Source organism: Entelurus aequoreus, linkage group LG11, assembly GCF_033978785.1.
Source record: "Entelurus aequoreus isolate RoL-2023_Sb linkage group LG11, RoL_Eaeq_v1.1, whole genome shotgun sequence".
NCBI lineage: Eukaryota > Metazoa > Chordata > Actinopteri > Syngnathiformes > Syngnathidae > Entelurus > Entelurus aequoreus.
The window spans coordinates 43,460,139-43,487,740 of record NC_084741.1 but is presented as its reverse complement, the minus strand read 5'-3'; the positions used below and the strand labels follow the sequence as shown (position 1 = coordinate 43,487,740).

The following is a 27,602-nucleotide window of genomic DNA, read 5'->3' as shown; positions in this document are numbered from 1 at the left end:
TGTTGTGAACTGTACTATAGCCAACATAACTGCACTGCTCAGTGGGTGGAAACATGGCAGTGTTTTTCAACCACTGTGCCGCGGCACACTAGTGTACCGTGAGATATTGTTTGGTGCGCCGTGGGACATTATGTAATTTCACCTAATTGGGTTATAAATATTTTATGCAAACCAGTAATTATAATCCGATAATAATGTGCCGTTGTTGAGTGTCTGTACTGTCTAAAGCTCGGCATATCAGTAGGTGGCAGTAGGTAGCTAATTGCTTTGTAGATGTCGGGAACACGGTTTGACGTGATCACAATATGCGGGAGGCAGCGTGCAGGTGAAAAGGTATCTAATGCTTAAACCAAAAATAAACAAAAGGAGAGTGCCGCTAAGAAAAGGCATTGAAGCTTAAGGATGGCTATGCAAAACGAAACTAAAACTGGACTGGCTGCAAAGTAAACAAAAACAGAATGCTGGACGACAGCAAAGACTTTCAGCGCGGGGAGCAGACGATGTCCACAAAGTACATCTGTACATGACAATCAACACCAAAATAGGAGCGCAAAACAAGAACTAAAACACTACACACAGGAAAACACCAATAAACTCAAAATAAGTCACAGGGTGATGTGACAGGTCGTGACAGTACACCTACTTTGAGACAATAGTTACGGTATAGTGATGCATGGGTGGTTATGGTTTTAATTCATATCAAACAATTGCGAGAACGACTTTTTATTGTCAATATCGGCTGCTGAGTTTCATTTTTTTATGTTTTCTGCTCGCCGTGTGCCTCTGGATTTTTTTCCATGAAAAAAATGTGCTTTGGCTCAGAAAAGGTTGAAAAACACTGCACTAAGGGGTTATTTCTCCTCGTAGGTTGGGTTTAGGCATTTAGTTTGGGTGGTTAGGGTAGGGTATTATGTCATGTCTATGATGTCTGTGTTTACACTCTCAAAGATAGCTGTGTAAATGTGTGTTATTGGTGGTGACTGATGTTATCCACCCGCTCCAGAGAGAAACCCACGGGTGCTGCTAACACGAGAAGGAGACCCCCTCCCCCTCTTAACTGCCTTTGTCTCTCTCATTCCTTTCTTCTCTAATGTATTTTCCAACTGTCTCCTCCACAAAGCACTATATTCCAGGTTGGGAGAGTTCCCACCTGCATTAATTTTGTTAGCACTATGCAAAGTAAACTCTCCACATAAACCTTTTAATTTCTTGGTTTCTTGCAGTTTTTTATCAACCATCCCTATGTTCTGCGGCGCTATAAGTTTGCAGGAAAACTTAGCACGCAAACACATATAGCTTATGCTTCCCACCCACACAAACTTTCCACCCCCAACTTCGCCTGGCTCATATGCTGATGAATGATGCTGATTATCCCTTATCTTTGGAACCAAAACACAAACAGGGTTCTTACAATTTACTTATGCTGTTCTACAAGGACCACCTTTTGATCTCTCTGTTCTAGCAGCATCCAGTTGGTGTCACACATGCAAAACCCTCTTCTCACAAAGATGTACCGTATTTTTCAGTCCATTGGGAGCACCAGATTATAAAGCGCTCAGTGCTGATGAGCGAGTCTACTCAGGTCTATGTTCATACAAAAGGTGCACCGGATTATAAGGCGCATTAAAGGGGTCATACTACATTCAAAGCACTTCCTTGTGGTGTACATAACGTGTAATTGTGGTTCTTTAGGTCAAAATGTTGCATAAATTAAGTTTTACAGCTCTTTTTCAAGCCGTTTTCTGGCGGTTATATTACGTGGCTCCACTCCACTACTGACCAATATAAGTTAGAACTGTACACTATTTTATATTAAAAATGGAAATGGCGGAGGATGAATGCCAAGAGGATTGGAGGATAAAAAGGCAGTTATTGACTACGACGCAGGCTACAATGGCGGACGTGTGCACATTTTCGGGATTTATGGATATCCCATATACACAACAGCAGGAACCAAAAGGTAAGAAAAGTTGGTTTTGCATAATAAGTCAAAACAAAACACCAGATAATGTCACCCAATAGGTAACATTTTGGGGTCCTTACACACACCATAATAATACCCATACGTTGAAGCACAGTACGTCAGCCGTAATGTGCAAAACAGTGTTGTTGTTTTTTTACTGCAGAAGGAATCAGAAGGTCAAGGGTTGATCAGGGAGGAGTTTTTTATGTGTACAAATACATTACAGCAGTGGTGTGCCTTCAGGGCCAGCAAGGCCTTCTCTGCTGGTTTAACATAACCAGAAATCATGATCATAATTAAAGATAAAAGTAATTTTGAATTTACTTTCCCTAAATATCTAAAAGTATTCATATTCACTTCATGTCATATTATGCTCCTTCCAGCGCTGTTGTTTTTAGGTTATAGAGTTTTTATCCAATCAGAATTCAGCTAGCTTATGTTGCCATGCTGTACCAAATCTGCCAGAGGCCTTCAAATTCAGCAATGCGGGTGTCTGTGCACTGTAAGCGAACGGGGACATACAGTGATAGACAGTTGCTATAGCCAATAAGACCACGCGTTGTTGTCAGTAAGGCCCTCTAGATGGCTTCAGGCAGCTATATAGTGATACCCTGCCTTCCGCCCGATTGTAGCTGAGATAGGCTCCAGCGCCCCCCGCGACCCCGAAGGGAATAAGCGGTAGAAAATGGATGGATGGATGGATGAGCCAGGTAACATAAGAACTCCATTACCCAACATGCCACAGTAGTGCAGAGCATGCGCAGTAGCCCCATTTAGGTTGTTAACTGTAGACATGCCGGCAGCGGGATGTTTTTGATGAGCACGCTATGGAGTAAACTTTAAAAACTCAGCCAACATGCCCCATCTGCAACTTTTATGATTAGACAAGACAACACATATATTTGCAAAGCCATTTTCAAGAAGGATATTTAAAGAGAAACTACATCTTGTGAGACCATGTCGGCCAACCCCGGAAGCTAGCTCAGCTGTCAATTAAATGTGAGTTCAGATACTTTATTTCTTTATATTTTCACGGTTAAAATGTTTTTTTTTTGCAATTTTAATTTTGACAGTACCTACCACATAATATTTTTTAATTGCTGATGCGGGTTTTTTGATTTTTAAATGCGCCAGAAAATAAACCGTTTTGTACAATGCCCAGTAGTACGTAAATGTGTTTCTGTATAGTATTTCTCCAGCAATGGTCATGTGGTGACATAAATGATGGTATTTTGAGAGGTAATCATTGAAGTCGGACGTCACTAAAAACCTAGGTGGGAAACACACTACCTGTCACTGCATTACATCACTATTTTTTTTATATAATAATAATAATAATATAATAGTTTTATTTCATTGATAATGACATGTTACAAAATATATTTTATTACAGTGTAATTGAAACTAATTTAAACAAATATAAATTAATCAAGGAGGCTCATTATGTGTTATGGAATAATCCTTAAAAGATAAAGTAAAGCAACAACTCTGTAGTATTTAAAAAATTTTCTGAATATAATAAAAATAATAAACATGTACTTGAAAATTAAGTTGATATGGAAATGGCAGTAACCTTGGCCGGCAGAAACTATTTATATGAACATTGATATGAAGTTTACTGTTGCGTAATAACTGTTGTAATTTACAGTAGGGCTGGCCGATATGGCCAAAGAAAAATCATGGTTATTTTTTTCATATCATTCAATATCGATTATTAGTATGATTTTTCTTTTTAGAATTTTTAACCCACCAGTTTTCAAGCATCTGTTCTGAAAACTAAAAAAGCTAGAGATTAGTTATTTGTTTTACTAACATACTGAGTAAATACAAAGCGAAAAAAAAAAAAAAAAGATTAACATATAAAAATGTTTGTCATTTTTATAACAGTAAAACACATAATTAAAAAAAAAACTGAACTATTTGTGTTTATGCAAGGATGCAAGGCCAAAACTGAACAAATGTACCCATTTGGGATAACGATGTTAAGTTAATGTTAACATTAACATTTTCAAATTATGAGATGTTAACATCATTGCTACTTGAAAATGTGCATCATCTTTACTAATTATACAGACCGTTTTTAAGTTAAAACATCGGTCTGGTGGTGGCACAGCTAGTAGCGGCTACACTGCTAATATGCCAGGTGGGCTGGCAGCAGTATGAAGTTGTGCAAATTTTGCTCGCATTTTCATGCTTTCTGTATTATCACGTAGGTAGTGCTTTTTTAAATTAATAAACATTTCTGTTGCTTTGCCTGTGTTTTGTTGTACATACCTTGTACTGTACATCAGCTTGATTTGCTCCACATCCTTTTGGCAGACAGACAAATAGTCTGCTTGAAATCACAGGTTTAATAGCTTCCTGATGTTCTAATGAACTATTCAGATGCGTCACCGACAGTTTGTATTAAGACAGCTGGGAGCGTTAAAACCTAAACTCCCATTAAAATACGTAACCATTGAATATGTCATAACTGGGCTCCACATTTATTCATTGACTTGGTTTCCGCAGCTGTGGTCTGACAAGAGCGACCAATCAGACCAGATCAGATCATAAAGTTGCACCGTCATGATATATTATATTATCCAGTAGGGCAGTGAAGAAAGACAATTGATTTATTTCTACGCTGCTCTGCTGAAGGGAGAATTTGTGCTGATGACAACAGTTTTGGTCCAACATGGAGAAAACCTTTTGCAGTCTGACACCTGAACTTTCCTGTCAGCACTCAAAAAAATACAATGCATTGTAGAACACATCAGTTTTCTCTGTGTGTTTTGTGAAGTATTTTTCTCAGACCACATATTTTAATGTTGACTGTTCAGAAGCAGCACGGTGGGCGTCTGCCTCACAATACGAAGGTCCTTAGTTCAATCCCGGGCTCGGGATCTTTCTGTGTGAAGTTTGCATATTCTCCCCGTGACTGTGTGGGTTCCCTCCGGGTACTCTGGCTTCCTCCCACCTCCAAAAGCATGCACCTGGGGATAGGTTGATTGGCAACACTAAATTGGCCCTAGTGTGTGAATGTGAGTGTGAATGTTGTCTGTCTATCTGTGTTGGCAATGCGATGAGGTGGCGACTTGTCCAGGGTGTACCCCGCCTTCCGCCCGAATGCAGCTGAGATAGGCTCCGGCGACCCCGAAAGGGACAAGCGGTAAAAAAATGGATGGATGGATGGATGGATGGATGATCAGAAGATCCCATAATATATTCCCTTCACATCTGAATGTTCTAGTTGTGCGAGGAGACAGGTGGCTACTTTCAAAGTCAATTCAAAGTGTAGGCCTACAGCTACACAGCACAAGTGAGTGCTTTCTCTGCAGCTGCATCGACTGACAAGGTTTAAATGATGTGCTCAGGTTTCCCAATATGTTTGGCATAATTGATGCCATGTGCAATGTTGATCATAAAAGAGGTTGCTGGTATGCTGTGACATTTAGCATTCCAGTATATGCTCTTCATAAATTTCACATTTTGCCTTTTGTAGATGATATTGCTGTTTTGCACTTTCACTGCAAGATATTGACTACAAGCTTAAAGAATGGCTCCTTTCTTGCATCGGGTTGCACCATCTTTGAATATTCAAGGATACAGTATGAGCCAGATAGTGTTTTCTTATTTTCTTTGCTACTTAATTCTGCTTATTTTACATATAGAGGGGGGTGGGGTTACCCACATATGCGGTCCTCTCCAAGGTTTCTCATAGTCATTCACCGACGTCCCACTGGGGTGAGTTTTTCCTTGCCCGTATGTGGGCTCTGTACCGAGGATGTCGTTGTGGCTTGTACAGCCCTTTGAGACACTTGTGATTGAGGGCTATATAAATAAACATTGATTGATTGATTGATATATATTCATCCCTATCTATCCACAAAACAAACATACAATGACACCTCCAGGAGAGTTACGAACGTTGGTTCTTCCTCAGGGTTCGTAAATAAAAAATATTGTATATTGAAGGACATTTCTCCATAAGAAACAATGTAAATATTAATAAAGAGTTCCAGTATTTACCAAAGTCCATATTTTAGTAATGGTTTGTACACTTTGAACACATGTACGCCACACTGTGAATCCACACCAAACAAGAATGACAAACACATTTCGCCGCCCCCCCACACAGACACACACCTTGTAGCGTCCCGCAAGAGTTAGTGCTGCAAAGGGTTCTGGGTATTTGTTATGTTGTGTTACAGAGCGGATGTTTTCCCGATATGTGTTTGTCATTCTTGTTTGTGTGGGTTCACAGTGTGGCGCATATTTGTAACAGTGTTAAAGTTGTTTATACGTCCACCCTCAGTGGGACCTGTATGGCTGTTGATCAAGTATGCGTTGCATTCACTTGTGTTGGTGCATGCAGAAGCCGCACATATTATGTGACTGGGCCAGCACGTCGTTGGACTGGATGAAAAGCGGACGTGACGACAGCTCGGGGCAGATTTTCGGGAGGGGCACTGAAATTTGGGAGTCTCCCGGGAGGGTTGGCAAGTATGAGACTTAGCGGTGCATGCGGTGTTACCGCTGCACCGCCACTGTTTATAATCGGCGGGCCAGCTCTAGTGTTAATTTGATATTGCCTCAAGGGCCACATGAAATTACACGGCGGGCCAAATCTGGCCCGCGGGCCAGAGTTTGACGCCCATGCTCTAACTCCAAGTTCCATGAGTACCTAAGCCCTGATAGATTTGAATAAGACACATGTATTGACGCCCATGCTCTAACTCCAAGTTCCATGATTACCTAAGCCCTGATAGATTTGAATAAGACACATGTATTGGGGGGGGGGTATATTATTTCCTGTGCATCATGTCGCAGCTGAATGTGTGCAAAAGAAACATTTACTGTACTGATTGAGATCCTGCAGAGAGTAGGCACAACTGTAGGCCATCATGATGTGATGTTCAGGGAAGCGAAAGCTCATTGACATTCTCTGACAAAACTCTGGCGCTGCGGCACGAATGGCTAAGTGTTGATCGAAATACACACCATGTCACAAACTTGTGTACATTCTGGGTTAGCTGTTACCATAGAAAGTCATTGTGTTCATCTTAAGGGGTTGACAGTGTTGATGCTGTAAATAGACAACAGACACACACAGAGTTACTGTATCACTAATAGGGTTTCAGATGTTATGTTGCTATTTATTTACTGTATAGTAGTTACCCCAGAGGCCACAGCATTAGGTACAACTGTCACCACAAAAGCTATACTAAAAATGCTCCTTCCAAAGGTGATATTGCAAAAAAAAAACACAAATCAATTACCAGGGAATATGATAGTAATGTAAAGGGTCAGAAACCAAACAAATTATGATTGTGAGCCACCAGTTATGTGTGTGTATTCAAGTAAATAGGGCAGCGTGATGGCAGATGCTCTTTGATCTGGCAGGCAATATCAGTTCTGCAACCATCTGGTTGGCTGATTGGTGCTGAAGGCAGGATGGTGGCCAGTGTGAAATGACGGGAAGGCTCAAAGCCCCACTTAAGAAGAGTACAGTGTGAGGGGTGTGCTTACTGGGACGAGCTGCGTGTTATGGCTTTGTCCACTCAAGAGGGCAGATGGAGTAAGCGCCGTGCTGGGAATGTGCCGAGAGGCAGCCATGCATCGATGGTAGGAGGAGTCAGACCTGAAGGAAACTTGCTTTTATATTCTCCTTCATCATCTGAGTACTGGAAGATTAACAACACACTTTTTAAAGTCAAGAGCAGGTGTTTTGACCTACATTTGATACCTCATTGAGGTATCCATTATTAACTGTGATAACTGCTGTAGTGATTGGTTGTAGGCAGAGGTGGGTAGTAACGCGCTACATTTACTCCGTTACATCTACTTGAGTAACTTTTGGGATAAATTGTACTTCGAAGAGTCGTTTTAATGCAACATACTTTTACTTTTACTTGAGTATATTTATAGAGAAGAAACGCTACTTTTACTCCGCTCCATTTATCTTCATTCCGCTCGCTAGTCGCTACTGATTTTTATCGATCTGTTAATGCACGCTTTGTTTGTTTTGGTTTGTCAGACAGACCTTCAAAGTAGGATCTATCGCATGCCTGCGTTTCACCAATCAAATACAGTCATTGGTGACGTTTGATTCCGTTTCACCAATCAAATGCAGTCACTGGTGACGTTTGACTCCGTTTCACCAATCAAACAGAGCCAGGCGGTCACATGACCGCCGCTGAAACTAACAACAACAAGGTTAAGCTTACATGAACTCAACGTCAAATTTGAGGAAGGACATCGCGGTAAGTATTATTAGTAGATATTTTGGCTGTCACCGTACGCTGATGTTAGCTTCCCTGCTATGAATCACTGTCAAATGTACATCGTGTGGGGACATTTATTAACGCACTGCAGCCTCATAGACACGCACAGTCGCACACACACTCACGCATGCATACAAACACCAATCAGAAGTGCACAGTGTGTTCCCAGATGCAGCCCACACCTATCAGTTTATGGTTTGCGTAAAGACTAATTTGTTATTTTCCTTTGTAATCTCTGCCTACTGAGCCTATGGTGCTGTTAAGTTATTGTGGCTCAATTTGCCTTAATTTTTTTTATGTTAATGTATTATTATTTAATATATATTATTGTTTTAGTTACTTAAGAGATATTCCTGGCTCTGAATTTGCTCATTGCTATTTTTATGTTTTTGTGCATTATTTGTTGCAGTCATCATTAAACGAACAGTTACTCAGTACTTGAGTAGTTTTTTCACAACATACTTTTTACTTTTACTCAAGTAAATATTTGGGTGACTACTCCTTACTTTTACTTGAGTAATAAATCTCTAAAGTAACATTACTCTTACTTGAGTACAATTTCTGGCTACTCTACCCACCTTTGGTTGTAGGACAGATTACATAATTAATTGATTCTTAATGATTATTTTTAGACATCCCTCCTCTTGACTGGTCATATTTTTCAACTAAAAAAAGAAATTAGGCAAAATGTCAACTAATACACTGATCCTTAATTTTTCACATTGATGAATATTAAATAATGTTTAAGAAGATCCAATGCCTAAGGCAGTGTTAGTGCATTGCCTAGGGGAAAAAACATATACCATTGTTGCATATCTAAATAAATCAACAAATCTCAATCTGCAATCAAATCATTTGACACCCTCCATGAACCACAAAGTGCTTTAACAGTTGGGCCTTGGCAGAGGTCGCATTCCATTCTAGTTTACCCTCTCAAAAAGACAGTACTATGTCAACATAACTGTGAACTTTGATTTAAGGCATTTACCGGTACTCTATTTCTTTTTTTTTTTTTTGTTATATCATCTTTCGCCATTATACAATGACGATAGCTCTCTGGCTATACTCCAGGAGCGATTGCATGAATGATTTAATTTAATTTTAAATTTGTCTTCAATGTCTAGCACATGCATGAATGTACTGTCGATTGAGTGAGGGTGCCATGTTTTTAACTTTATGAATTATTTTCAGTCTTTCTGTTAATTTCTTTCATAAAAGTGTCTTTTGAGACCTCCCATGATAAATTAAAAGACAATTGATTGTTTCTCTAAAGCAAACCCAAGACAATGAGGTATCTAAACATAAGGATGATGATAATTAGGTACGTGCCGCTTGATCAGTATCTGATTTTTGTGAAAAATATATGAATGCCATTGCCGAATAATGCCTTTTATTGACAATGATTACTTCTGGCTGACACTGAATTTAATTTTAGTCCACCAGCTGACAAGCGAGCAGCTAATTATGTCTCTTTATACGCAGTGCGAAACCGCTCCCCCAAGCTAATAATAATAATCACCTCCACTACTGCAAATAGACTACATTTCTTAGTATCTTAAGTATCATTATCATACAGCATTATCCCTGGAGGACAAGGCTAAACATGCTACATGCCAATAACGAGCATACTAATAGCTAAGCCAGCTGCTAAACTTGCTTTAAACTAAGGCTGCAACTAACAACTATTTTGATAGTCAATTAGTCAACAATTATCTTAACGTAGCGTGCGTGTGTGTGTTTGTGTGCGTGCGCGCATGCGTACGGTTCGCGTTTGTTAAAGTGCCTTTTTATGGCATTACAAATTGATGCTCCTTTAAAACATACTGTACTTGTATTGATGTAGACAATGTTTAGCATGCTGACTTTGGCTAAAATGATAGTTAAAGTTATTTTTCACACAACTTCGTCTCACTGTTAGCAAGGTTGAAGCTAATAGTGCACTCACAAAGACTGTGTCCGCATCCTCCCTTCAAATGTCCGACATAATTTCTCCGCTTTAAATGCTCGCGTATCACAGATGTACTGCCATAAAAACAAGGCCAGCTTTGCAAAATGAGAAAGGTACTCATGTTTTTAACAAGAATAAAAGGAAACATGCTCACACTTTACATGTTATGAAAAACAAAACAAAAACACTAGTGATGACGTCACGACTATGGTCGACAATTAGAATTGTCAGCGACAAATGTTGTTGTCGACAATGTCGACTAATCGTTGCAGCCCTACTTTGAATAACACCAAAAAATAAGTGCCTTGTAAATTGTAAGAAGTGTTGATCGAACAGCGTTGCAGCTGAAAGTAAGCAGTTGGCAACATGAAATTAACAAGTAGGTTAACAAAAGATAATATACTGTCAGCATTGTTGTAGTCGGTACACAACATTTAAGAGAAGGGCGGGTCGATCCATAAATTGGATCTTACCAAGGGTAGTATCAGTATATGATTGGCACTAGAATTACTAGGTCGTTATTTAAACGTTTTCAAAATATTTTTTTTATTGTTTTTTGTTAATGTTTACAAACTCAGGAATACTTTCCCAAAAACAGGTAGGCTTTGAGGGCAAACAACATATAATTGAAAAGAGTAGTGAATAGTAGTTATTGTGTAATATTGACTTTGTTTTGATCCAACATTCATCCATTTTCTACCAATTGTCTCTCTTGATGTCACTTGTATGTTAAAAAAAAAAGAAAATAAGGATGCATCTAAATATGTTGTTGATATTGTTAAACTTTCAATAGCACTCACTATAAATTAATTTAAAAATGTAAAGTTAATACTGTACGTGTGTTGGAATTGGTATTCTCTCATGGATGATCACAATTGGCAGCATAAACCCCTGATTGGAACATACTTAATGATAATAATAAAGAATACTGTGATTTCTTTTAAACATAAGCACACAACCATTAACATGGTTCGTGTTTATGCACATTAGTGTGTGACTAAATCGTCACAGAGAATCGCAATCTCAATTTTAAGCAACAAACTCGTCCTTCTCATTTTTTCAGAATTGTGCAGGCCTTCAATAGACTAATACACTGTGGTGTAGAAACTGCCATCAACTCAGTGACATTAAGACAGCAGTTTAAAAATGAAAAATTAAAGATCAGATTAGAGAGGCAGATTTATGCACAGCCTTGGCAACTGGTGCTCTTTACTAGAAGTAACATTTGGCCACACAGGGATGACTGTCTGTCTTCATCACATCAAACCTTACTACTTGTAGAGCGTAAGCCCAGAGCAACACAAAATACTGTCATACTGTGTTTTTTTGTTTACCTGGCTTGCATTCTTCTCTTTTTTCACAAAGACGGTGACCGTTTTTTAGTTTTTGCGTTCCCCTTGGTGGTTATGGCGTTTGTTTGATCTTTTATTGTATATTTTAACCATCATATACTCCAATGTCTACCTGCCATCTAATCTGCTTTCATGTCATTTTATTGTCTTCTTTGGTATGTTTCCCAGTTATTCTTTATGGATATGACTCCAACCCATTTTTCAACATTGGCATCAGGGATGTATTGTGCTGACAGGCTATAAAGATATCCTGTTTTATCTTTGAAGTGTCTTTGGATTTTAAATGACTGAGAAAGAGTGAGAATGAATTTCTCAAAGAGAATTACTGTAAGGAATATTTTCTTTGTATGAGGATCCTTCTATAATGGTTCATGGTTGAAGTTTATTTCAAACATGCATACAATTACAACATGATGCATCAGAATTTCTAGTTTCTCTTTTCAACATGTTCGAAAAAGAATAGGAAGAAGCAGAATTTATTTAATTCTAACCCTTTTCCATTTTATAGGAATTCCTAACACTTGTATTTGCTTCCTGTTCTCAATGTGTACACAATTTACTCCATAAATAATACAATTCTCATAAAAAATAAATACATTGTGATGTAAGTTGTATTTCATATAGTGAGATGGATAAGGTTATTTCATTTTCATTAAGTTCAAAATGTTTATCATGGTTCTTCTTCTTTGTACTTTGTTAACACTTTAAGTTTGAACAGTTCCTTAAATTGGATCATATTAATACATTGTTTGACTTCTTTACTTAGTCCATTCCATGATTTAATTTCACATACTGAGGGCCCTAGTGTGTGAATGTGACTGTGAATGTTGTCTGCCTATCTGTGTTGGCCCTGCGATGAGGTGGCGACATGTCCAGGGTGTACCCCGCCTTCCGCCCGATTGTAGCTGAGATAGGCTCCAGCGCCCCCCGCGACCCCGAAGGGAATAAGCGGTAGAAAACGGATGGATGGATGGAGATACCAAAGGTTTTAAGTGTTGTACATGCATATAAATGTTTTAAGTTACATTTTTCCCAGAGGTTTTATGTCTCCTATTTGGATCAGAAGAATTGTTGTACATTCCTGGGTAGCAGGTTATAGTTTGCTTTGTGCATAATGTTTGCTTGTTGCAAATTCACTGTACCGTTGAATATCATTATTTTTGATTAAATAAATAAAGGGTTTGAATGTTCTCTATAGCCAACATTATGTATTATTACAACTGACCTCTTTTGTAACACGGTTAGTGACTGAAAAATATTTTTGTAGTTATTTCCCCATATTTCTGCACAATAACTCAGATATGGTAACACTAGCGGGCAGTAGAGAATATGGAGTGATTTTTTTTTTTGTCCAATATATATTATGCTTTATTTATTATAGACTTAGGCTTAGACAAACTTTAATGATCCACAAGGGAAATTGTTCCACACAGTAGCTCAGTTACAAAGGATGGAAAGTGTAAGGATGGAAAGAATAATGCAGGTATAAAGTAGACTAAAAATGTACCGTAGAAGCAATATAAAATATAACATATATGTATTATTTACATATTATATATACAGTATATCATATATACTGATATATTATATTATTATATTATATCTTTATGTAATACAGTATATACAATATATAACAAATCCCAATTACCATGTACAATTATACAGTATATGTAAAAGCTGCAACGAAAAAAAAGGCAGCATAAAATAAATATGTATTGCCACCTTATGTTGCATGTTTTATATGAGATTTCTAGTTCATTTTATCATTAAATAATATGCCCCAAAACATTTTTTCATATGCTCTTTCAATGTCTACTCCGTCTATTTGTATTTGACTTTCTCTTCTACTGTTACAAATAGAATTATTTTAGTTTTTACTGAGATTCAAAGATAGTCTGTTTTTTTCAAACCATCTCTTTAATTAATTTATTTATTTTGTTATTTGTATGAGCTTCTGTGTGTTCTCTCCTGAACAAAACACAGTTGTATCGTTTGCAAATAATACCAACTTTAAGACATACAAATGTCGTTGACATAGAGATTGAACATATTTGGTCCCAGTGTAATGCCACAGGAAATCTTTGTTGACAGAAATGTTCAAATGTAATATTTATTCTACACATTTTTACAACATTCAAAATCATTAGTAAAATGGAGGCTTCTCAGAGGGTGAAATAACTCCTGGAAATTACTGGCTTAGGAATGCCAAAGGTATACATATGTGTCCAAGTTAAAGGAAACGGCAGGCTGTCTTCTTCTAGTAGATTTATTACAATCTTTGCAAGCTGGGTAATGTTTGCTGTGGTCTATAACGGTACACAAACTATCAGAAATGCAGTCAATATTACATAATGATAATGTGTCATGAGACATGCACATAAATCAAATTAAGAGTTCTTAAAGGAAATTAAATGAGTTTCAAATATACCTACACACAAGGCATAATGATGCAATATGTACATACAGCTAGCCTAAATAGCATGTTAGCATCGATTAGCTTGCAGTAATGCAGTGACCAAATATGCCTGATTAGCCCTCCACTCAAGTCAATAATATCAACAAAGCTCACCTTTGTGCCTCATACTTGCCAACCTTGAGACCTCCGAATTCAGGAGATGAGGTGGGGGGCAGGGTTTAGTGGTAGCAGGGGTGTATATTGTAGCGTCCCAGAAGAGTTAGTGCTGCAAGGGATTCTGGGTATTTGTTCTGTTGTGTTTATGTTGTGTTACGGTGCGGATGTTCTCCCGAAATGTGTTTGTCATTCTTGTTTGGTGTGGGTTCACAGTGTGGCGCATATTTGTAACAGTGTTAAAGTTGTTTATACGGCTACCCTCAATGTGACCTGTATGGCTGTTGATCAAGTATGCCTTGCATTCACGTGTCTGTGTGTGTAAGCCGCATATATCGTGTGACTGGGCCGGCACGCTGTTTGTATGGAGGAAAAACGGACTTGACGGCAGGTTGTAGAGGACGCTAAAGGTAGTGCCTTAAAGGCACGCCCCCATTATAGTTGTCCGGGTGGAAATCGGGAGAAATTCGGGAGAATGGTTGCCCCGGGAGATTTTCGGGAGGGACACTGAAATTCGGGAGTCTCCCGGGAAAATCGGGAGGATTGGCAAGTATGTTATGCCTTCACGCACAACATTAAAAGTTTGGTGGACAAAATGAGACAAAAAAGGTTTGGCATAAAACACGTCTTAGAAAGTCGAAGAAAGTTGTAAATGTAAACAAACTACGGTGAGTTCAAGGACCGCCAAAATTAGTAGGACAAAACCGCGCTCGCCAAATAGTCTCTAATCACTGAAGCATGTTTAATATAAACAGCGGGATTTCTAACAATTAGGAAGGTTTGTGTCATGTTTGGCCTCCTACAGAAACCATATTAAAACAAAAAATATATTTTTTCATTTTCATACATTTTTGAAAAAGCTCCAGAGAGCCACGAGGCCGGCGCTAAAGAGCTGCATGCAGCTCTAGAGTTGCGGGTTGCCGACCCCCGGCCTAGCTTTACATATTGCTTCTTGTTGGTTAAGTAACTTTTTACCCAGTTCAAGGTCAGCCCTCTGATGCCATACAGTTAAAATGTTCTGATTAAAATATTATGATGAATTGTGTGAAAGACATGCACCTGGGGTTATTCTTTGCACCTGGGGATAGGCTGATTGGCAACACTAAATTAGCCCTAGTGTGTGAATGTGAGTGTGATTTTCTGTCTATCTGTGTTGGCCCTGCTATGAGGTGGCGACTTGTCCAGGGTGTACCCCGCCTACGTCCCGGATGCAGCTAAGATAGGCTCCAGCACCCCCCGCGACCCCGAAAGGGACAAGCGGTAGAAAATGGATGGATGGATGTGTCAAATGCTTTAGTTAGATCCATAAACACTGCAACTGCACACTTTTTACCACCTATTGCATTAGTAATCTCTCCCATTATTTTGATTAAAGCCATTGATGTTGAAATGTTATCTTTGTTTGTTTATGAAATTAAAGAACCAGGTCTATAATTTGTAAACTAGTGTTTGTCTCCAGTCTTATGAATTCGTACAACTTTTGCTATTTTCATTTTGTTTGCGAATTTAAAGGTCAGCATTGAGTATGGGAGTTTGTTATGACAAGGAAATATCTGGCAGGCTTAGATAAAGCCTTTGGCATATAGTTAGGGTTGTATCATCTTAAAGCACAAGCATTGGTAACTTTTTTTTTACTTTTGATTAGGGCTGCAACTAACGATTAATTTGATAATCGATTAATCTGTCGATTATTACTTCGATTAATCGATTAATAATCAGATAAAAGAGACAAACTACATTTCTATCCTCTCCAGTATTTTATTGAAAAAAAAAACAGCATACTGGCACCATACTTATTTTGATTAGTGTTTCTCAGCTGTTTGTACATGTTGCAGTTTATAAATAAAGGTTTTTTTTTTTTTTTTTAAAAAGCCTCTGCGCATAGCATAGATCCAACGAATCGATGACTAAATTAATCGGCAACTATTTTTATAATCGATTTAATCGATTAGTTGTTGCAGCCCTACTTTTGATTGTTTCAAAGGTCTCAGTCCTTTGTGGCAGAATATTTTAATGATTAATTATTTCATGTTGTGTTACTGTAATTCCATCTCAGAATGTCAATAATGGTATTTTGTACAATCATGTGACATAGAGACTGCAATACAATAATACCCTACTGTGTGAACATCTCAACATACAGTGCACTTCTAAGGCTGATTGTCAGCATTTGAATGTAAAGTGTATGCGTTTCATCTATGCTTGCTCATGCATCAGTGTGTTATCTCTGCAGCCTGGAAACTGTTCACTTCTCAGAATGCACCCCTGCAAATAGTGACAGGATGTAGTGATAAAAAAAATATGCACATTTCCTTGTGGTTCACAGAGAAATATCAATTTTGATCTGAAAAATCTGCAGTTTTTTTTGTTTCTTAGACTTCCTTTTTCCAAGTCATGCATTTTTATCCTGATGAGTCAGCAGATATCCTCTGTTGTATTCTGTGTCACTTCCTTTTTACAGTTTTTCACACTGTGTTTACCGCGACAACATGCATATTTACTGCCACAGACTCATTATTTTCCCCCTCTCTTCCCTCTCAGGCTCTTGCGTCTCAGCGAGCATACCTCCTGACTGCACGTATTCCCACCAAGGTAAGAGAAAAGTTAACATTAAACTTACAATATTTTCAAAAACACATTTTAATCTGACATCCAGAACAAATGCATTCGGATGGCTGTCGGTGTAATAGTTTTGCTGCATTTGCACATGTAACTAAGGTGATTCAATATCCAAAGAGGCTGTTACTATTTCTGTCAAAACGCTAAATAAACTCAGTAATGAAATCGGAGTACACGCTCATGCGTATTATGTGTCCGGTCTGGTTATGCTCAGGTGTGTCACAGTCAAACCAGTAATGTCCGGACACAGAGCTGTTCTAGAGTTTTTGTTTATAGTTTTACCATTCGGCTAATAACTGCATTGATCACATCTTATTTACCAAAGGTTATATAAAACCAGTTTTAAATAGTGGCACACTATTGGTCTAGCATGAATATTACTGCACATCAAGAGTGAGGGTGGACACAGAAATGAGCAACACTAGCATAGCTACTTGTTATGAATCAAAATTGCACATTATCTTTGTAAAGGTAGAATGTTTGATACACATCATAATTACAACGTGTAGGTGGCCATAAAGTTAAGATTATGTTGCTAATACTGTGTATATTTTCTTATCCTATTGAGAATCAGCCTCCTCAACTGTAGACATTTTGTTTTCGTCCATATCTTTTGTCAATTGTCAGTGTTAGAAATTCCAAAACAAAATAGTCCTAGTATGCAAAACAGAAATGGCTACTGCAGACAACACTGGTTTTCAGGTGGGTACACCGTATCATAAATAGTTGCAGCATTCCTTGTGACTAGGGATGAGTACCGAATTAAGTTATTTTATAAGCACCGACTGAATTCCGTTGGTACTTTTAGGTAAGGTGTTCTGATCTCATATTTTATTGGATATCGATCCGATATTCGCACAAAAAACAAGGGTATCGGATTAAAACTGATACATTACTTGTGCACAGCTCAACAGCCAATTCACAGCTAAATGTTCTTCAATAAGCACACAAGTGATATTGCTTTGTATTTTAGTGAAGTCATTCACAAAAGTTAACCTTGGTAAGTTATAAGCTACTGGGAACTAGTAGCTACTGTACACAACAGCTTAGCACACAAGCTAGACATGCGTGATAAGTGTCCTTAATTGAACAGTTATGGAGCCTAAGGCACAACATTTGTCAATGTGAACAAGTATCCAATAATATAGTTGCATATTACTAACAGATGCAAAGTCTCCCAGGCAGAAGCTTATTCAAAACTGTCCTTTAACAAACATGTCTGGGTCATTCAACTTCCTGCGTTATGCCATTAATTTGATGAATTATTGAAATACTAATATGAGCAGTGTTCTGAAAATTACTTTTGATAAGTACACGTTTGTAGTTATAGTTATTTGTTACTTTACCAAAAAGTTAATTTTTTTAAGTTAATTTAATTTAATTTAATTACTAACTGAATCACTCTTTCATGAATGTTATTACTTACAACGGAATTTTTTTTTAATGTTACTTAAAAACAAACTTCAAATATCTGACATGCAGTTGAGAGACGTTTCATATGCACGCACGTGTGCGTTGCGTGTGTGCTTTCAAAATGTGGGGCATGTTGCATAGTGACGTAAAGTCATCGAGGGTTTCAACGGATCTGTGTTTGTTAGCTTTAGCAGTTAGCAGCAGTAGTTTGTCGGCTATGATGCCAGCTCTTTTGAATAGTTTCCCTGTGTTACCTCTGGTTAATAAAGAAATTGGATGTACTTCGATACATGTCATATCTTCTTATCAACGAACGGTGTATTGTTTGGATGGCAAGTTTGTCACTTCAATCATTGATTTGTTGTTAATAATTCCCTGTGTGTGTGTGTGTGTGTGTGTGTGTGTGTGTGTGTGTGTGTGTGTGTGTGTGCGTGTGCGCATGTGTGTGAGTGTGTGTGTGTGTGTGTACGTTGTTGTCTGTAATGTTGCCTCTTCCAATTTGATATCAAGTTCATTTTAGTGCGGTGCTGCTTGTTGCTTTCACAAGTAAAAAGACATTTCCTGCATTGAACTTGCTGCACTTATGACTCTGTCTTGTTATTGATATAAAAAGTTGCGTGCCGTGTTTCATCAAGCTATCGCTAACAGTGTTGTAACGGACCTAAAAGTAATTAATTAGAATACTTGTTACTAGTAAAAATAACGGCCGTTATTATAGGGACGGCGTGGCGAAGTTGGTAGAGTGGCTGTGCCAGCAATCGGAGTGTTGCTGGTTACTAGGGTTCAATTCCCACCTTCTACCTTCCTAGTCACGTCCGTTGTGTCCTTGGGCAAGACACTTCACCCTTTGCCTCTGATGGCTGCTGGTTAGCGCCTTGCATGGCAGCTCCCGCCATCAGTGTGTGAATGTGTGTGTGAATGGGTAAATGTGGAAATACTGTCAAAGCGCTTTGAGTACCTTCAAGGTAGAAAAGCGCTATACAAGTATAACCCATTTATTTATCATTATAACACTGTTATTATATAATACTGTTTTTACGAACACTGAATACAAGTATGTACGTTTATGCCATAAGGTTAGTGTTTTTTATACCTACTATTATTCTATTATTCATTTCACTTGATCAAACTTTAACATTCCACACTACAAAATGATCAAGTATGTGCTGTACTATGATTTCTACTGATATTGTATCGGTTTCATATCGGTATCGGCCAACACTCAAGGCTACAATATCGGTATCGAACCAAAAGTGAAAGCGTTGTATCGGTACACCCTTACTACTGGATATTGATTCACGCAAAAACAAACTGTATTGCACATGACATCACGTCCAGTTGCAGACTTGGCCGTCACTTAAGCAGCATTGAGAGCAGATTTAGTCAGACTGCCTCTGATGAATGTTGCAATTTTCTATGCCAACAAAGCAAGTATGCCTGATAGAAAACACTTGAACATACTGTAAGGCTCCACTTTTCTAAATGCGCTAGATCGATGCCAATTTTTATTGGATTTGCCGTAGACATAAGACTGATTAGCATTAGCAATTTAACATTACAATTTTAACACCTTCTTTAAAACTTTAAAACCACAAATAGGATGCACATTACAATCAAACATTTGGTGTGTAATAAATACAATACTCACAATATAAACACGTGTTAGGGCACATCAAAAGACTATATTCAGCTTAATGGAAAAACTACTCTCTGACTCGGCAACACACCGTAGCCTATATAATACTGCCATCTAAGATCTTGGATTTGTAACTGCATGCAAAGTCTACTATATAATATATGCAAATAAGACTTAGGAGTGTAAGAAATCAATGTATAACAACTAGACAACAATTACTTTCTGTGATAAAATGGCAACCAAGGTAATCAAAAAGGTTAACCAACGAACGTGATTTCTCTACAGAATCTCCTCTCTGGTCAACAAAAGCACCTTGAGGATTCTGGCGGGAACTCTCGTTCAACCCTTTTTCGATTACGCATGCACCTCCTGGTACCCTAGCACCTCCAAAACCCTCAAATCTAAACTCCAAACATCTCAGAACAAGCTAGTCAGGTTACTGCTAGACCTCCACCCCAGATCCCACCTCACTCCTACCCACTTCTCTAAAGTGGGCTGGCTCAAGGTGGAGGACAGAGTTAAACAACTAGCACTGAGCCTAGTCTATAAAATCCGCTACACCTCCCTGATACCGAAGTACATGTCAAACTACTTCCCTAACGTAAATGACCGCCATAACCACAACACCAGGGGGAGCTTCACTAACCACGTTAAACCCAAATTCCGAACTAACAAAGGTCTTAACTCATTACTTTCTATGCCACATCAATGTGGAATGCGCTCCCAACAGGTATAAAAGAAAGGGCATCTCTATCGTCCTTCAAAACTGCAATAAAAGTTCACCTCCAGGCAGCTACAACCCTAAACTAACACCCTCCCCGGATTGCTAACAATCAAATGTAAACAATCAAATGCAGATACTTTTTCTTATGCCTTCTGATCTCTCTCTCTCTGTCTCTCTCTCTCTCTCTCTATGTCCACTACTATATGTCCATATCCTAACCCCCCCCCTCCACACCCCTGATTGTAAATAATGTAAATAATTCATTGTGATTATCTTGTGTGATGACTGTATTATGATGATAGTATATATGATGGTATATATCTGTATCATGAATCAATTTAAGTGGACCCCGACTTAAACAGATTAAAAGATTTTAAGATTGCAAGAGTAACTCCCCTCTTTAAAAAAGGAAGCAAATTGGAACCTGGCAACTACCGACCTGTTTCTATTCTCAGTTCCATTTCGAAAGTAATGGAAAAAACAGTTTATGAACAGGTCGATATTTACCTTGCCACTAATAAACTCATGTACAAATTCCAATCCGGCTTCAGAACTAACCACTCCACTGACACATGCCTTCTCTATCTGACCGACCACATCAAACATGAGGTGGACGCGGGCAAATACTGCGGCATGGTCATGCTGGACCTTCAGAAGGCCTTTGACACCGTTAACCACGCTATACTGTTGGATAAGCTCAGAGCAATCGGATTTAATAAAAACTCATGGAGCTGGATGCAATCTTACTTGGAGGGGAGGGAGCAGGTGGTAGAGGTGAACGGCACCGTGTCCCCCCCCTCTCGGTGAGCTGTGGAGTCCCCCAAGGCAGTATATTGGGACCTTTACTGTTCCTAATATACATAAACGACATGTCATCGGCATGCGACTGTGAATTGTTTTTGTTTGCGGATGACTCTGCCTTGCTGGTATCCGGCAAGGACAAGTCACAGGTGGAGAAAATCCTCAGTGCTGAGCTCTGTAGAACTTGCACCTGGCTCGCTGACAACAAGCTATCCATACACTTGGGTAAAACAGAATCCATCCTGTTTGGGTCCCACATCAACCTCAAGAAAGTCAATGACTTCACCATAAAAGTGGGTGACATTGTTATCACCAGGAAAGATGAGGTCACCTACCTAGGTTCCATTCTAGAGGCTAACCTTTCCTGTGATAAAATAGCAACCAAGGTAATCAAAAAGGTTAACCAACGAACGAGATTTCTCTACAGAATTTCCTCTCTGGTCAACAAAAGCACCTTGAGGATTCTGGCGGGAACTCTCGTTCAACCCTTTTTCGATTACGCATGCACCTCCTGGTACCCTAGCACCTCCAAAACCCTCAAATCTAAACTCCAAACATCTCAGAACAAGCTAGTCAGGTTACTGCTAGACCTCCACCCCAGATCCCACCTCACTCCTACCTACTTCTCTAAAGTGGGCTGGCTCAAGGTGGAGGACAGAGTTAAACAACTAGCACTGAGCCTAGTCTATAAAATCCGCTACACCTCCCTGATACCGAAGTACATGTCAAACTACTTCCTTAACGTAAATGACCGCCATAACCACAACACCAGGGGGAGCTTCACTAACCACGTTAAACCCAAATTCCGAACTAACAAAGGTCTTAACTCATTCTCTTTCTATGCCACATCAATGTGGAATGCGCTCCCAACAGGTATAAAAGAAAGGGCATCTCTATCCTCCTTCAAAACCACAATAAAAGTTCACCTCCAGGCAGCTACAACCCTAAACTAACACCCTCCCCGGATTGCTAACAATCAAATGTAAACAATCAAATGCAGATACTTTTTCTTATGCCTTCTGATCTCTCTCTCTCTCTGTCTCTCTCTCTCTCTCTCTCTCTCTCTCTCTCTCTCTCTCTCTCTCTCTATGTCCACTACTATATGTCCATATCCTAACCCCCCCCCCCTCCACACCCCTGATTGTAAATAATGTAAATAATTCATTGTGATTATCTTGTGTGATGACTGTATTATGATGATAGTATATATGATAGTATATATCTGTATCATGAATCAATTTAAGTGGACCCCGACTTAAACAGATTAAAAGATTTTAAGATTGCAAGAGTAACTCCCCTCTTTAAAAAAGGAAGCAAATTGGAACCTGGCAACTACCGACCTGTTTCTATTCTCAGTTCCATTTCGAAAGTAATGGAAAAAATAGTTTATGAACAGGTCGATAGTTACCTTGCCACTAATAAACTCATGTACAAATTCCAATCCGGCTTCAGAACTAACCACTCCACTGACACATGCCTTCTCTATCTGACCGACCACATCAAACATGAGGTGGACGCGGGCAAATACTGCGGCATGGTCATGCTGGACCTTCAGAAGGCCTTTGACACCGTTAACTACGCTATACTGTTGGATAAGCTTAGAGCAATCGGATTTAACGAAAACTCATGGAGCTGGATGCAATCTTACTTGGAGGGGAGGGAGCAGGTGGTAGAGGTGAACGGCACCGTGTCCCCCCCCCCTCTCGGTGAGCTGTGGAGTCCCCCAAGGCAGTATATTGGGACCTTTACTGTTCCTAATATACATAAACGACATGTCATCGGCATGCGACTGTGAATTGTTTTTGTTTGCGGATGACTCTGCCTTGCTGGTATCCGGCAAGGACAAGTCACAGGTGGAGAAAATCCTCAGTGCTGAGCTCTGTAGAACTTGCACCTGGCTCGCTGACAACAAGCTATCCATACACTTGGGTAAAACAGAATCCATCCTGTTTGGGTCCCACATCAACCTCAAGAAAGTCAATGACTTCACCATAAAAGTGGGTGACATTGTTATCACCAGGAAAGATGAGGTCACCTACCTAGGTTCCATTCTAAAGGCTAACCTTTCCTGTGATAAAATGGCAACCAAGGTAATCAAAAAGGTTAACCAACGAACGAGATTTCTCTACAGAATCTCCTCTCTGGTCAACAAAAGCACCTTGAGGATTCTGGCGGGAACTCTCGTTCAACCCTTTTTCGATTACGCATGCACCTCCTGGTACCCTAGCACCTCCAAAACCCTCAAATCTAAACTCCAAACATCTCAGAACAAGCTAGTCAGGTTACTGCTAGACCTCCACCCCAGATCCCACCTCACTCCTACCTACTTCTCTAAAGTGGGCTGGCTCAAGGTGGAGGACAGAGTTAAACAACTAGCACTGAGCCTAGTCTATAAAATCCGCTACACCTCCCTGATACCGAAGTACATGTCAAACTACTTCCTTAATGTAAATGACCGCCATAACCACAACACCAGGGGGAGCTCCACTAACCACGTTAAACCCAAATTCCGAACTAACAAAGGTCTTAACTCATTCTCTTTCTATGCCACATCAATGTGGAATGCGCTCCCAACAGGTATAAAATAAAGGGCATCTCTATCCTCCTTCAAAACCGCAATAAAAGTTCACCTCCAGGCAGCTACAACCCTAAACTAACACCCTCCCCGGATTGCTAACAATCAAATGTAAACAATCAAATGCAGATACTTTTTCTTATGCCTTCTGATCTCTCTCTCTCTCTCTCTCTCTCTCTCTCTCTCTCTCTCTCTCTCTCTCTCTCTCTCTCTATGTCCACTACTTGATATCCATATCCTAACCCCCCCCCTCCACACCCCTGATTGTAAATAATGTAAATAATTCATTGTGATTATCTTGTGTGATGACTGTATTATGATGATAGTATATATGATAGTATATATCTGTATAATTAATCAATTTAAGTGGACCCCGACTTAAACAAGTTGAAAAACTTATTCGGGTGTTACCATTTAGTGGTCAATTGTACGGAATATGTACTTCACTGTGCAACCTACTAATACAAGTCTCAATCAATCAATCAATGTGTCCATGCACTAAATTAGTCCGATTGCTCAAATAGTTTGGCTCTAAATAAGCATCCTGCAACCGATGGAAAAACATTAATCTGATCGTGTTCCGTTTTTAAAAAGTCAGACTAACACACCTGGATTATGCGATTGAAAACCAGATCTCCCGAGTGGGTGTGTGCAGCCGGAGGGGACCCTTCGTATTGCACATGTGCCGGTCTCAACGCGTGGAATATAACCTGGAAGCAGATACCATTCAATAAAAACATAAGAAACAATTGTAATGAAGAGGACACTGTTTATTTGCTTCACAAATTAAAAGAACAGAACATTTTGAAGTTAAAAAAGAAACATGGATTTATTTAAGAAGGTAGCTAAGAAAATGTAGAACACCGGCTTAATTTGCACTCCTGAACCAAATACGAATTACATGAAATAGAATGACGCATACTGTACACAAACTGATGAACAATAACTCTGTATTCCACACAACTGGTAAAATAGTCCAGAACAATAGAAACCTTCATCTGGAACAGTATCGGGCGGGGCACAAACGGTCTTTTCATTCGGATTCAAAACTCCTTCCACCAATCCACAGAGCCTTATGAATTCTAAAGTTTTGTTTCCATGATTGTACGTACTAAAATTCCTTTGAAAAACTCTCCTGCCAGTATTTCTTTGCTTTAGACCTACCTGTGTACGGGAGGCACACAGTGTGTGACCAATAGTTGCATTAGAGAGTGTGCATGGACACTGGGATTTCACACTTTGGTGTGAAAATACTTATAACTGGACAATTTGAGAAATCCGATTAATTTAGTGCATGGAAACATTGTCACTCGCACATATTGGAGGCAATGCGTAGATCCCCCTGATGACATCACTGTACCATCATGGCTCGCACCATTTCCAGGAAATACTTAACTGTAGTGCCTTATACAGCTGTATTATTTCCGGTCAATACGTGCCCTCAGGGACAGTTGTAAGTGATTGATTGATTGCATTACATGTGATGTTGTTCAAGTTAAGATTAAAGATTAAAGTACCAGTGATTGTCACACACACACTAGATGTGGTGAAATTTGTCCTCTGCATTTGTCCCACCATCTTTCTGCTAGTTATGATTCCAGAGTTAGTTTGAGTAGTGCAAGAGTTTTCTCTCCATGTACTCTCTTGTTAGACACCTGCTTTATAAACCATTATCAAGTAAGTTATGTAAGTAACAAAACCACTTCTATGCTTTCTACAGACAACTTTGCCTGTCTGTCCTTTAAACCCTTGATTCAGCATTTTCACCCCCGCCCTTCCCTCAATCCAGATTACTTTGTGCTCTTGTCATTCCTTCCCCCACTCACTACTGTGCCAAAGGTCAGAAAGGATAACCTGCAATGTCTCGTTCTGAATGTGGTGCTTCAAATCCTTCATATCCCTCTGTAGCTGAATATATTTTTTTAGCCCAGTTTCTTTATGTTTGTAGCATCTTAAGTGTAACTCTATACTGTAATTGAACTGATTTGTTGCCTTATTTTCTCATTTACATAATATAAAGCCATACAAATACCATATACCATCCTAATATCAGATTTCAGATTAAGAATTCATATACAGTTTGGTGTGACTGTTTTCTTGAAACTTTTTTGTAGAGCGGATGAGCCAACAACAAATTAAGATTATTTGCTACGCTTTGTTCTAAAATAGGAGTCAAATGGAATAAAGAACAGAATGTGTTGGATAAGCATCTTTAAAGGCCTACTGAAATGATTTGTTTTTATTTAAACGGGAATAGCAGATCCATTCTATGTGTCATACTTGATCATTTCGCGATATTGCCATATTTTTGCTGAAAGGATTTAGTACAGAAAATCGACAATAAAGTTCGCAACTTTTGCTCGCTGATAAAAAAAAGCCTTGCCTGTACCGGAAGTAGCGTGACGTCACAGGAGCTAGTATTCCTCACAATTCCCCGTTGTTTACAATAGAGCGAGAGATTCGGAGCGACAAAGCGATGATTACCCCATTAATTTGAGCGAGGATGAAAGATTCGTAGATGAGGAACGTTACAGTGAAGGACTTGAGAGGCAGTGATGGACGTATCTTTTTTCGCTCTGACCGTAACTTAGGTACAAGCTGGCTCATTGGATTCCACACTCTCCTTTTTCTATTGTGGATCACGGATTTGTATTTTAAACCACCTCAGATACTATATTCTCTTGAAAATGAGAGTCGAGCACGCGAAATGGACATTTAAAGTGACTTTTATCTCCACGACAATACATCGGTGACACACTTAGCTACTTAGCTAAGGTGATAGCATCGTTCTCAAATGAAGATAGAAACAAAAGAAATAAACCCCTGACTGGAAGGATAGACAGAAGATCAACAATACTATTAAACCATGTACATGTAACTACACGGTTAAAAATTCTCAGCCTGGTAAGGCTTAACAATGCTGTTGCTAACGACGCTAAGGCTAATTTAGCAACTTAGCAACCGGACCTCACAGAACTATGATAAAAACATTAGCGCTCCACCTACGCCAGCCAGCCCTCATCTTCCCATCAACAGCCGTGCTCACCTGCATTCCAGCGATCGACGGCGCGACGAAGGACTTCATCCGTGGGTTTGGCGGCAACCATCGGCTAGGCGTAGTAAGTAGTCCTTGTTGTGTTGCTGTAAGTATTGTACTTAGCCGCTAATACACCGATCGATCCCACCTACAACGTTCTTCTTTGCAGCCTCCATTGTTCATTAAACAAATTGCAAAAGATTCACCAACACAGATGTCCAAAATACTGTGGAATTTTGTCGAAGAAAACAAGAGGTTTTTATATCGGGTCAGATGGGGTACAACCACTTCCGTGGATTTTGTGACGTCACGCGCATAAATCATATCCAAAGGAGTTTTTCAACCGGAAGTGTGGCGGGAATCTTAAAATTGCACTTTATAAGTTAACCCGGCCGTATTGGCATGTGTTTCAATGTTAAGATTTCATCATTGATATATAAACTATCAGACTGCGTGGTCGGTAGTAGTGGGTTTCAGTAGGCCTTTAAGGCCCCGTTTACAGTAAGCCAGATAAGGTTATCCAGGGTAAATCCCCCCTAACCTTATCTGTGTCCACAGACAACAATGCCACCATTTAAGAGCCCCGCCCCCTTCCGTCTGCCGGCGCAACGAGACCTAGTACGCAAGTGCGAAAAAAAAATAAAAATCCACCTGAGCGTCCATCTGCTCCAAGCTCTCCAGTAAATGACTTTACTTCAC

At 39.3% G+C, this 27,602-nt stretch overlaps 1 protein-coding gene across 3 annotated transcripts in view; it reads left to right on the top strand.

Moving 5' to 3' along the window:
• LOC133660165 (F-actin-uncapping protein LRRC16A-like) overlaps positions 1-27,602 on the top strand; it is a 178,613-nt gene that overhangs the window by 55,428 nt on the left and 95,583 nt on the right. For all 3 annotated transcript variants that reach the window (XM_062063380.1, XM_062063382.1, XM_062063381.1), the window contains one exon: positions 16,640-16,690. In XM_062063380.1, the coding sequence (XP_061919364.1) occupies positions 16,640-16,690 (51 nt within the window). The remainder of the gene's footprint in view (positions 1-16,639; positions 16,691-27,602) is intronic.